At 35.1% G+C, this 13,858-nt stretch overlaps 1 protein-coding gene across 8 annotated transcripts in view; it reads right to left on the reverse strand.

Annotated features, from left to right (window-relative positions):
* Window positions 1-12,761, reverse strand: part of LOC140152513 (regulator of G-protein signaling 7-like) — a 130,404-nt gene extending 117,643 nt beyond the window's left edge. For all 8 annotated transcript variants that reach the window (XM_072174862.1, XM_072174860.1, XM_072174857.1 and 5 more), the window contains exons 1-2: window positions 12,669-12,761; window positions 10,745-10,792 (exon numbers count right to left, since the gene is read on the reverse strand). In XM_072174862.1, the coding sequence (XP_072030963.1) occupies window positions 10,745-10,792; window positions 12,669-12,744 (124 nt within the window). In that variant the 5' untranslated portion in view covers window positions 12,745-12,761. The remainder of the gene's footprint in view (window positions 1-10,744; window positions 10,793-12,668) is intronic.
* Between the last annotated feature and the right edge of the window lie 1,097 nt (window positions 12,762-13,858).

The raw sequence follows: 13,858 nt of genomic DNA on the forward strand, positions 1-13,858 counted from the left end.
CTAACCAGAAGCACCTCAATATAAATTGAAGCCTTGACCTCAATAAAAGTACTGTTAATATGTTTTACCAAAATTATATGCATTCAACACCACACAATCCCCATAAGAACATATTGTAGAAAAGAAACAATATGCCATTAAAAATAATCTTTGTGGAATACTAAAGATATTCATCTTAATTATAAATCTGCATTCTGCATACATAAAGAATAGCACACACACACAGGTGCACCAGCAAACATGACTTATCAAATGGCTAGCATTTGATTTGAATGCATGTTCTTATTTGCTTTTAGACTAAATTGACCTTGGGTTGAGCGGACATCATAATCAGATTCATTCCCTAGTCCATGATAGCAAAAGACAATTTTAATATATTATACATGTAGATTTTCTATGCATGGATGGATCAAATTACATTTGTTTGTGAGAGAACTAAAACTCATAAATATCCCTATACTCTAACACATTGCCATATGAAACTTCTTACTGTGATCAGCCAAGCAAGTTGTCTTGTAAACAACATTGTTATCAGTTTAGTCCTTGCCAGAAATACGATGGTGACGGGTAACATTTAGAGGGCACCAAACAAAGGCAAAAAAGTCAACACCATTACTGTATTTAAAAAAATGATGATGTATTGGTCCCCTAGCGCATGTTAACAAAGGGATATAGCGACAAAATGTCCATTGCTGGCAGTGACACATCAATTTTGCAACATTTTGTTTAATTAGTCCTTCAAAAAAGGGCTACGGGCATTAAAGAAGGGCTACCATCATATAGAAAAACTATGACATTATTCTATAAAAAAGTTTTTGAATAAAAATGCGCATGAAACCGTTGTAGAGTCTACCCAATTTTCAACCCCATGGATACGTATTTGACACTGTTTTGCCGATGTTTCTCTTGATCAAACAGCCACAGGTCCCATATGCTATTAATGTTTTGATAGTGCAGGTAAATTGCAATGCATTCTAGATAGGAATAACATCTAAATACAGACTCAAAATACCACAAGATAGGTCTTAAAACATGATATAGGTCAGCCTCCCAGAATGCAATCGCAAACCATCATCAATGTGAAGATTCCGTCAATTTCAGGCACAAACATATTTCTATCACAGACCAGACTGGTTATATTCTTAAACAACTGCAGTAAGTGATAAATTAAAAAACCTTTGTTGATTATTATCTACTTCTCCATGAAGGGTAGATTTTAACTTTTTTGATTATTATCAAACATATTTTCCCTTGTTAGGCTTTTGTTCAAAGACCTATAAAGTGTAAAACACAGATGCTCTTAGTACTTAACAAATAGCACTGACAAAGATTGGAGCTATCTTCAGAAGATAGCAGTGATAAAGATTGGAGCTATCTTTAGGAGACTGCACTGATAAAAATTGGAGCTATCTTCAAAAGACAGTGCCTATATGCATTGGAGCTATCTTCTGAAGGTAGAACTGATAAAGATCTGAGCTATCTTCAGAAGACAGCACTGGTACGGATTGGAGCTATCTTCAGATGACAGCACTGATACAGAATGGCTATCTTCAGATGACAGCACTGATACAGAATGGCGCTATCTTTAGAAGATGGCACAAATAAAGATTGGAGCTATCTTCAGAGGAGAGCACTGTTAAGAGCTATCTTCAGAAGATAGCACTGATAAAGATCGGAGCTATCTTCAGAAGATAGTACTGATAAAGATCGAGGCTATCTTCAGAAGATAGCACTGATAAAGATCAGAGCTATCTTCAGAAGATATCAGTTATAAAGATCTAAGCTTTCTTCAGAAGATAGAACTGATAAAGATGAGAACTATCTTCAGAATATAGCACTGGCATGGATTGGAAATATTTTTACAAGATAGCAGATACAGATTGGAACTACCTTCAGCAGATAGCTCTGAAATAGGAGCGATCTTCAGAAGATAGCACTGAAATCAAAGAGCTATCTTCAGAAGATAGCCCTGAAATAGGAGCGATCTTCAGAAGACAGCACTGAAATCTAGGAGCTATCTACAGAAGAGAGCACTGAAATAGAAGCTGCCTTCAGAAGATAGCACTGAAATAGGAGCTATCTTCAGAAGATAGCACGAAGATAGCACTTAAATAGAAGCTACCTTCAGAAGATAGCAATGAAATAGGAGCTATCTTCAGAAGATAGCACTGAAATAGGAGCTATCTTCAGAAGATAGCACTGAAATCTAGGAGCTATCTACATACATACATACAAAATGCTTATATAGCGCTGCTACATAAAGAACGCAGCGCTGAAAAAACCATAATTAAAACTACTAATATGAGAAACAAAATCTACAGAATATAGCACTGAAATAAGAGCTATCTTCAGAACAGAAGATAGCACTGAAATTGGAGCTATCTTCAGAAGATAGCACTGAAATAGGAGCTATCTTCAGAAGATAGCACTGAAATAGGAGCTACATTCCGAAGATAGCACTGAAATAGGAGCTATCTTGAGAAGATAGCACTGAAATAGGAGCTATCTTTAGAAGATAGCACTGAAATAGGAGCAATTTTCAGAAGATAGCACTGAAATAGGAGCTATCTTCAGCAGATAGCACTGAAATAAGAACTATCTTCAGAAGATAGCACTGAAATAGGAGCGATCTACAGAAGATAGCACTGAAATAGGAGCTATCTTCAAAAGATAGCACTGAAATAGGAGCTATCTTCAAAAAATAGCACTGAAATATGAGCTTCCTTCAGAAAATAGCTCTGAAATAGTTTTGTTTGTTTTGTAATTAGTAATATTGTCTGACAAATTTATAATTGACTTTACTTACTATTATTTAGTTATTCATAATTATTATTACCCCTGTTGTACTTGTTATATTTGGTTGAATTAAGAGAGTAAATTCTAATTTAAACACTACCATCCTAATAATAAGTGAACTAAAATGACTAAAATAAAGTGTACATTTTTCTCAATCAAAAGGCCAAGACCAATCAATTGTTCAAATGTTTTGCAAATACGAATCATGTCACTACTAACAATGTTCATGTAGCATGTTGTATACAACTCCTTTTTTAACCACTACCCAATGCTACCTCAAAACAGTCTTCCCAAATTTGTTTAGCTCACCTATATATGGCTACATACAGTGTTCTGATTATATAATGTCGATTTTGGTTTTGAGTTAAACAAGGTTATGTGTAAATCTACTTCTTCACATCTTGTAAGTGTATATACATGTTCACCCTGCACCTTTACTTGTTCCCTTTATGCATATAGGTAAAGGGTAAAGAATTGGCGGGATTGCATGAGACGTATGTACGTATGTTTTGTACGGCTCCCTCAAGGCTACGCATATATTCAACCGACCGGAAGCGCCACAGATTCCTGGGCAACAGTGCATTAGGTAATTGTTCACAGCATAGTGTACACTGACTGGATGCTGGCTGTTTAGCAAGCAAGTAAGCAATCTGCCTGTCTAGCTAGCTCGAGCTAGTTACCTGCCTGTTTGCGTGTATGTGTGCATGCGTGTGCACCCACAAACACACACTTCCTCTCTCTTTTGCTCTCCATCTCTCTCTCACTCGCACTTTATGGAATAAGATGTCCAAAAACAATATAAGCTAGTGCCAGCCTGTTCCTTTTAAACCAACTCGGAACACCTTTAATATAATTTAGTTTTGCACATATTTGCTTGCAATAATAATCATTGAAGTCTCCCAAGATAAGGTACATTATACACTTGGCACTCAGCATTATAATGTGCATGTTTGCTCCGTTCTCTTTCCACAGATTTTTCTTGTGTACCAGACATGAGAGAAATCAAATCAAATCATGAGTTACTATTTCATAATGTGTGAATAAAAATTGGTCGTGTCATGAGTGTTGACAAACTTGTTTTTTCAGCAAGATCCCTTAATAGCTACAGCCAGGAGGGAATCCCCTTTTTCAGTTCACTATAATTTCATGACATCCTAAAGTAATCACATGAACGAAGCAGGATTTTATTTGATTGCAAACTCTTGAAACAAATAAATGCATTGTAAAAAGGTGCCGTTTTTTAGGCCTCTAGTAGAATTTCATACTTCCTATATTAATCTGAGATGCATATTAGCATCCGGCACAGAGGTGAATAAACTATTAAATTAGAAGTCCCTATGTTGCTTTAAATTCGTAAATTTAACATTTTCACTTAAAAAATAATTGCAATGTTGAAAATTTTCCTTTTTAGATTCAGTATGTTCAATTTCTACATTAAACTGGGCATTTTTTCTTTAGCTTTGATCATTATAGTTTTTATTTATTTGCTCAATTTGTGTACTTAAAAATTTATTGATTTCCATTTCCAACATTATAAAGAATACAGACAGCAATATATATATGCGGTACACTTTTAAAAATATTATTGAACTTCTTGATGATTTGGCTAGAAAATGTGTAAAATTCCTATAAAAGTTTAGTTATAATCTCAGATTGGTGAGTGGCTACTGATGGATATATTGATCAATCTGTAAATCACTGTTACCGATTCCAGGAATCAAGAGCAGGTCAAATGCATCTTCTAATAGCATCAGTGTGCACAGTTAAATATCCCTGGGAAGAGTGATTAATAAATATGGAATAATCCTAATCTGTAATTCATTTGTTTCGTGGCACCACACTCTCACATGTTATGCATTGTGCCAAATGTGTGTGCTAAGCACCGCATGTGCAAACCATTTAGGGCAAGTGCAATTATTATGAGTCCTGGGGTCCATTTCATTATTCTGCTAACCCTTTGTAACTCAAGTAACTGTTCTTCAAGTTAAGAATACCCAATACTAGACGTAACTTTACGAAGGGTCCCTGAAGTAAATAGTAAAGGGGGAAAGCAATTTTTGGCACACACTTACGGGGCACCTTTTAAAAACCTGTTCAGACCAGGAAAACAACACAGATGTTCAAATACCGTATTTACTCTATTACATGCCCCTTCTATAACACGCCCCTCATCTTTATTGAAAGATAAAGTAGGGGGCAAGCAATTTTTGGCAGGTCAAAAGGGGGAAAGCAATTTTTGGCACACATTTACTGGGCACCTTTTAAAAAACAAACTCGAACTAGAAACGTCACAGTTTTCGATGCAATGCATCGATTGGGGTGCCTCCAGTCCACCATGGGGTGATTTAAATAAAATAAATTGCATTCTTGCACCATATTTCAAACCGGAAATCGTATTGCGCAAGTTCTGGAAGTCATATTTTATGAGTTTTAGTCATAATACAAGTTCTCCTATAATACTAGCATCCTTCATTGGTTTCAGTACTCAATGAGAAAAATGTCAAGACACTTAATATCCGAGTACATTGCGCATATTATGGTTATAGTAAACGAAAATCATTCAACACTGCCCACAAAATGCAATCCCCCCCTCCCCCCGATTTCTTTTACACTCTTTTTTTCAAATATATTATCCCCATTTTGCATTTGATTCATTAATATTATCATCATTGTTGGTTTTCTTTCCTGGTCTACCAGTCCGGATATTCTAAATATTTGTGTTCTAAACAAGTAAAATAAGCAGTGTCCTTGAACATGTTAATGGCAATTATTTCAATATATTGGATGCATTTGACAGAAAACATTGGCTGATATTTTTCTTAGGGCTCACTACTTCTTTTTTAGCTAGAACATATCCATATCAATATGTATGCTAAAAACTGAATTAAAATGTTTAAAATGTTATGATGACCTTTACGTCAGCATATATTCACAACTACATATGATTTAGTGTCCAGAATAAATATTCTTTAGTTCAAAATTGATATGACCACTCGGCAAGCTGATTCCTAATTAAAGGGTAATTGAATTATTAAAACGACTCCTACGTTCATTTCTACAGTTAAATTTGTCCTTGCCCACAATATAATGTACGTTTTGATTTAATTACGTACAGGTGAAAAAAAAAGCTAAATTATTATATCTTCATAAATCCTGCAATTCTCAATCAAAATTAAGAAGGGTTAGCAGTTATGACCCAAGTTTGGTTGCAATATGATTTAAACTGTTCATACAAGACCTAATTTACAAGTTGAACTCATATGACCTTTAACCTCAGTATGTGACCTCGAACCCCACCCAAAAAAAAGTAGCCACAGTTCCTGACCATGACCCACCTAGTCCATCTGCCCATCCATGCCCGAGATACAGCATCCAGAAGGGTGGACGGAAAGACAGACATGCAACAGTATGCCTCGTGGTGGGGGCATAAAAATGCAGCCTTCGTTGCAACAAAAAATAAACCCCAAAACACTGGCTCCAATGCTTGCAAACAAATTAAGGATTATTTTGAATACTAAAGAAATTATTTTGATTACTAAAGAGGTTTTGGTCTATGTCCATGGAGAAAAATGTATATTCTCAAAAATCTAAATATTTCTCATATCAGCAGTATTATATGATCTTACAGGAAAAATTAAAAAAAAACCCATTCCACTAGGTCATGTCATTTACAGTCAAAGTGTCAGCTTAAGTTTTCCAAACTTTGGTAACAAATAAAGATTCAAAAGACCTATCAAAATTAAAATGCAATTTGCCATTTAAGAATTTCACCAGCAAATATTGATACTGTTCAAGCTGCAATGTGAAAGAGATAAAACAAAGTGAAAGAAATCTTTAAGAAATCAAAAAAACATTACCATTACCAAATAGTATTTCAAGTATCCGATATTCTCGATATGGGTTGTGTGCCAAACAAAAGAGATTTGTGGTTTTTAGTCATAGTAAATTGAAGGCAGAAGACTTCATTTGGTCAATATTACAGCACACTTATATACAAGTTTAGTATCGACTCGAGTCAATGACCTATTAGAGCATCAACCTGCTGTCAATCTCACATCCTGGGAGCACGCTCAACAGCCTTCATTTATCAGCAAAATCCAGAAAGTGACCTCGCCATACTGGGTATGAGTTTTGATACCCAAAGAAGTGAATGAGTGTACATATGTACTATAATTAATTTGAGAACTAAGTCGTTCGAAGATTGGAACATGTACACAAGCAGATGCAAAATAGAGATGAAAAATATCACCACAAAATTTACATTGAAAGGAGCCAGAACGATACTGATTCTGTGCTTCTTGAGCACTTGTCATTTCTGAAAAGCCTGTCAGTATTAGCCGACCTGTTTGTCCTTTAGACAAGCAGGGTGTAGTTAACTCCTCTAGTGTGAAATGACTCACATACAGAATAACAAAAAAATTCAAAACCAACAAGATTAAAAGTCATCAATTTTCACATGCTTATTTTGTTCACTACATTTTTATTTTCATAAAACTTGGTGGGTTTTCTTTTACATGTTTCCAAAATAATCTAGTTCCTAAATAATTGTACATGGTCTTGCAAAGCTCACAAAAGGATTTGGTTGTGGAAACATTACATTCATATTCTCAGTATTCATCGTTAGCGTCGATCACTTCAACAAGTTCTCATTGCCGATCCCACGACTCCTAAGCCAAACATATATTTGTTCTATTCTCATATTGAGCTCTAATCATATGTTGACTGGGCCGATTCACTGCGGCAACTTGTCTACGATGGATTAAGATCGCAAGAAGAAGTCCATCATCCTCGCTGATATTAGATTGTGTGAATGGCTGTCTTACTGACTGCATCACTGCCTTGATAACCACCTTGATTTTTTGTGTGCGAGTGAGAGAGTGTGTGAAATATGAATTATTGATTTTTGTATGTTGCTAGCTAGGCACGGCATTATCTACAATTGATGACCTGATATTTGCACATTTGTTTTGTCGATGAGTGTAATAGCTATAATTTGTTATAAATTCAAAGGTTTTTCCCCTAGTTTGTATAAGATGTTATCAATGATATATCTATATATATGATAACTTGGTGTGTGTTAGTTTGGAAAGTTCTTATTTGCTTATGATTCAAATCATTCTACTGTATACCATTTAAATAATTTTTTTAAACATGTTTTCTTTTAGAGTGATGTCTATTATTCTTACACTTTCAGGCTAAAGCCTATATATGCAAGACTTAATTGTAATACGATCAACTGAAGCAATAATGTGTGATTTGCATAAAGAATAGATTCCTATTTAAATGTTAGTTTTCACTGATCATATTGTCCCTTTTTAATTTTGATTTAATTTTACCAACAAGGTAAATCGAAGAAAATTACTATTTCATTACATAGCCTACAATGCGTGTATTAGGTCGCCGATCATATTATTGTTATCATGAATATTGACGTAGCTTCACACAGCTTGGATGAACAAACCTAGATGTAAGGCAAATAGCAATATGCACACAGTTTATACGTCATGACGTAAGACGAATAGTGATATGCACACAGTTTATGTGTTACTAATTCACTGATTCAATAATACACATGCACGTGATACGTTTAGCCACCATTCAATTGGTGAACTAGGAATAAAACCAGAGATATATTTTTCTGCTGTAATAAGAGCACATCAGATTTAGCCTTTCACATGCTATTTAAGTACACCATTGGGCATTACAATCATGCAAAAAGTAGAAATTCTACAAAAATTGAGGGCCTCTCTGTAGAGCAAATCATGGTTTTAAAGCAAGGTATGGCCAAAAACAAAGCATGCAACTTCTTTTTTGTTTTCTATTGCCCAAGAGCCACTTACAAGGGAGGGTCAATAAGTTCCTGCAACTATGATCAATATATTTCCGCTCATGCATGACTTTGGTGACTGTTACTTACAATAAATACAAGTTTGTACATTTGTCTTTCAAAGCAAGTATGTATAAGCAGAGTTGAATACTTGATGTTTAAACGGCTCCCAAACATTTCAACGGCTCCCAAACATTTCAATGTTTAATATCAGCAGCCTTAATATCCAACTCATTTTACTTGGTCATATTATAATCTCACAACACCATTAAAAACTAAATCTAGCCAGGCCCCCTCTAGTAATTGTTTCATTGAGACCATTTGATATGGCATGCAGTGTCCAACACTAAAAAGAGAAGAAACTGGCATAACATGGACTTTCAAGGTTCAGTTATCAAATAATAATGATGGTCAACATATAGTTTTCCCCGTCAGATGGATCAAACTGATTTCAACAATCATAGCTGTCACTTAGAATGGAGTAGCTCCTGTGATGAAAAACTTGTTTTTGTAATGATAATTATGTACATAACTCTATTGGACTGGTATTTAGTAGTGTTAGACACGATACAATGCTTGAGTGCATTTTATGTATTCTGTCTGAACTGTCTGCGCTGCAATAGCCAACCCTTGTGGTAAATTATACCCTTAGAGCCTGATCACATATCCTTTTCCCAGATTGTATCCTTAAAGCACAGATCATATGACAGACAAGTTGAAACAATACCTTGGCCTGGTCAATAGGTATTCACTAATACATCTAGTAGATACCTGTATGTAGTAGATGTCTGTATGTATGTGTAAGGATTGATGCCAATAATACACAGCCATCTGCCTCTCTATTATTGTATTATTATGGGGAACCAAATCATGTTGCGACTGATAAAAGTATGTGACACAATCTGATCCAAACAAATTACAATTGGCAATTGTAATTTGTTTTCCTGCATTTTTTTCCACATAATTTGAGATTTGTGACTTTGGGCATTTATGATTAGATCATGTGACATATGGTATTTTATGGCCCCTAATAAGTAATACCAAGTAATAGCAAGTGGGTGAATATCACACAGAAGGTGGGCAAACCTACATATATCCAAAGGACTGGTTAGAACAGAGTGTAACTATTGGTTACCCAACAGAAGGAGAGCTCTGACTACATTTGTCTGAGCTTCTCTTTGTGTCTGGATATCTTGCTATCTTCAGTAGATAGCAATATTTAGCATAGTGAAGTACATGTATGAACAACACTTTTCTTTTTGTCATTGACTGTCAGAAGTAATATCCAGTGTGTGAATACCTGACAGATGATGATAGGTGGCATGTTTATGATTATAGTGTGTCTTGTCTGAAGTAACACCATGTTAGATTTCACAGTGGCAGATTTGAATCAGTGCATTTATGCAGATCAGCATACGGACAAATTACTCTTCTTTGCATGTGTATATGCCCAGCAGGATTAGGTTAGCGTGCATGATTCAAACATGCTACCACAAAATGTGGTATTACTCTCTACTTCAGACGAGACAGACTATAGTACACATACTGCAACAGTGGACCTCTCTTTGTATCAGCATTTCTTGTTGTCTTCAGTAGATAACAATATTCAACATGGTGTAACAAATGCTTGGAACAGTGCTGCAGTGTACATACTAAGGAAATGTTATCTTACACACACTACAGTTAGTCTGGGCCTCTCTTTGTATAACATGTCACATTTCTTGTTGTCTTCAGTAGATAGCAATATTCAATATTCAAAATAGTGCAGCAAATGCTTGGAACAGCGGTGTAGTGTGTATAATATGTTACCTTGTACATACTACAGTAGTCTTGGCCTCTCTTTTTCATCTTGTTGTGTTCAGTAGATAGCACTGTACTATTCAACACAGTGCAACAAGTGCTTGGAACAGAACAATAAAAGAGGCAACTTTCACTTCTTATTTCTCGTGCTGGGTGACAGAAAGTGAATTATTTATTGCATCTAGAACTCTCTTGTTTTACAATATTAGATGGTTTATACATGTGTTCACTGTTCAGGGCATAATATAAATGGTGGACATGCCTTTGCCAGGTGTGTTGATTGATATTAAAGCAAATTGAAAAAGTTTCAATCATACTTACTTTGGTCCACATCCAGTACTCTCTGTAACCACTGTACCAGGTCAGCACCTAAAACAACACATAAAATAAATCACAATTAACTCATACATCATACTTGATAGAGACAATATTTAACCCCTACATGTAGCTTGCAACTTGTAGCTTGCAAATAAAAGAAGTATACACAAAATTATTATATGCCATTTGATGTGTTTTAAATGCCATTGACATTGTAATAAATTTCATGAAATATGCATTTTATTAAAATAATTATTAAAATGAAATTTAAAAAGCCTGGACAAAGAAACACAAATCGTTGCTACCCTTGCATGATGTAATGATAATCAGGATGGTTAGACGCTTGTTTTATCTCCATATGAACAAAGTCAACACAGATTAGCATTTAATATCCCAACATGGTAATTTATCTCTACCCACCCACCAACATCCATCACACTAAAATGTCTAATAGCCACCAATGAACAACTACCCAAATGCTGCTTCAAGGTTAATGATAGGATAATTTGTGATACTCACACTTACAATGTACAAATTGTATCAAAATGATTGATACTGATGACACATGGGTCATTATAAAATTGGCCATGTTCGAGATAATAATCATCACAAGTGTAGAAATTGGTTTATGTGAACAGGCGGGATTCCAGTTGAACTCCATTGAAGACTTGTCCAGAATACGGAGTGACATGTTCGTCCACGCCAGAATTTGAGATTTCTTATCATCACCAAGATGTTTTCTTTCACTTGAAACTGATCAAATACAACCTTTTAAAATTTCCTCCAATTTCTTCTTGATTTTATAAAAATCATTATTTCACTCTTTCCAACTCTAAAAAGTCACATGGCTCAAGACAGCTGAAGTAAATTGGTGGGAAATGTAAGTCAGGAATGCTTGCTGAATGATTTGCACACAAAAAGATCAGTTTTGAAAAAATCACAAACTTTTTACAAGAGCAATATTTTTGTCCTGTTATGATCTATGTATACTCTGCTCAGCCTAAAGAATAAAGTTTAATCACGACATAATGAAATACTAAAAATACTTCCTCTAAGCAAGTCACAACTATCATGATAATACACAAACCAAAAAGCAGAAGAGATCAACTAAGTGTTCATGGGTACCAGCATGATGCATAAGGATAGAAATTAAATCACTTGCCATTTCATGTCAGACAGTCTATAGGTTAATGACACAGTCTGGAAATGATATGCAGTGACACCTCTACATTGACCCTATTTTTCCATCTGTAAGGTCTTTGAACCTACTTCAAAGTTGTTTAACTTTTTGAGTGTACTCACATGCTTGAAAATTCACAATATATTACACATTTCCTTGATGAAATATTCTTTCTTAGAAACTGACCCATCAGTAGAAGAGAAATGTCAAAATGATATTCACTAGTATGGCAAAGGTGAATTGCCATATTTTTAGCAATTTACTGTGTACTTTAGTATAATTAAAAAGCATTTTTATTTATAATTCTCTGAAATACTACATCACCTTTCTAACAAAGTAGCACAATATATCACAGATGAAAGCATGTCATTAATTTTAGTTACTGTTTTTTTTTAATATAGCCCAGTGTATTGATGACAAATCATCCGATCTAGCAATGAGATGTATGTCAACTCATCTCAAACACACCCCACACCCCATCCCCCCACTTCTATTCACTTAATATTTCTTTCTTATTTATCTGCCGCTGATGTTGGGAATCGAGATTAGTGTATGTCCCCTATCATGGAAGGTATATCATGAACTTGGTCCATGATTGCAGAGGTTCACCATTGCATAACACCCCCCCCAATTTCACAATGCTGTGCATTTCAACAAATGCTTACCAATAGGGAAAAACTCCACTGGGGTATACATACAGTGAGGGGTACATATATCCCAGCTGGTCATGTTTTCAGCACCGCTTACCTGTAAAGACGCTAGGCACCTTGGACATGAAGCTTTTGACAGTACGGACTGGTACCCCGTTTTTGTCATCTTGCATCTTCTGTATAAGTTTTTCAATCTGAAGAAAATAATACACAGGGAAAATACTTTGTTATTCACATTGTAATAATTTGCTATCATGTTTAGTATCAACATAAGACAGAATTGAATAAATGCTTGCTATCCAGATGTGATGTGTGCAAATAAGGATATTTGATCAAATTCACACTATCTACTGAAGATAGCTCATTACAAACTTATCATAATTAAAATACCACAGTAACAAACATGTATTAGACTTGACACAATGCATGAATAATGAGCAAGCCTATTATGCCTTTGACATCTACTGAAGATAGCAGCCTGAAATATAGCTATCTCAATAAGATAGCACTATTATACACTTACAAATTTCAGCTAGTGTATTACATAGTTCAAACTTGTTGGCACTGTTTAGTAATGCAATAATCTCTACGAGTGTTTACTAGTGTCAGAAGTTTGGGGTGAGTGATAAAAATTATTGAAATGAGCTACCGTAGAATTCCGTCTAGAAGCATATATGCCTCTAAATGAGGGTTTTTTTTAACGAAAGATATGAAAGGCCAATACCCTTCTCAAAAACATTGCAATAGATTGGTCTTACAAATATACAGGTTTGTACAGCCGCCTTTATCAGTAATATAGTTGTTCAAACTCCAAATAACGTTTTTGTTGAGAGTGTCTGCCTCTTGTCTCTTGTGTCAAAAAAACCTCGTTTAGAGGCATATAGACGGAATTTTACAGTATCCCAGTTGAAATCCATACACCCCCAGTGGAAGACATGACCTTTATCCCCCACACAGGGGGTGTATATTTCAAATGGAGTCACCTATTCAGGTAGCCTCATTTAAATTTCACACTCAAGACACTATATGGAATATTAAGGTCATGGCTTCCATACGGGTATATGGATTTCAATTGGAAACGCTAAATATATGATACAAAATGATACTTCATAATCTTCTGGGAAACATAAACAAGACCTAAGTAGGAAATGAAATGGCAATATCCAAGAGGATAATAACCTGCTGCTTTAAGCTACTTACCCATTCAAAGAACAGTTTTTGCACTACTTTCTCAAAGATCACTGTGAACATACTCAAATACCATATGCTAAATAATGCAAAGGTGAC

The sequence above is a fragment of the Amphiura filiformis genome, chromosome 5 (genome assembly GCF_039555335.1).
Source record: "Amphiura filiformis chromosome 5, Afil_fr2py, whole genome shotgun sequence".
Lineage (NCBI taxonomy): Eukaryota > Metazoa > Echinodermata > Ophiuroidea > Amphilepidida > Amphiuridae > Amphiura > Amphiura filiformis.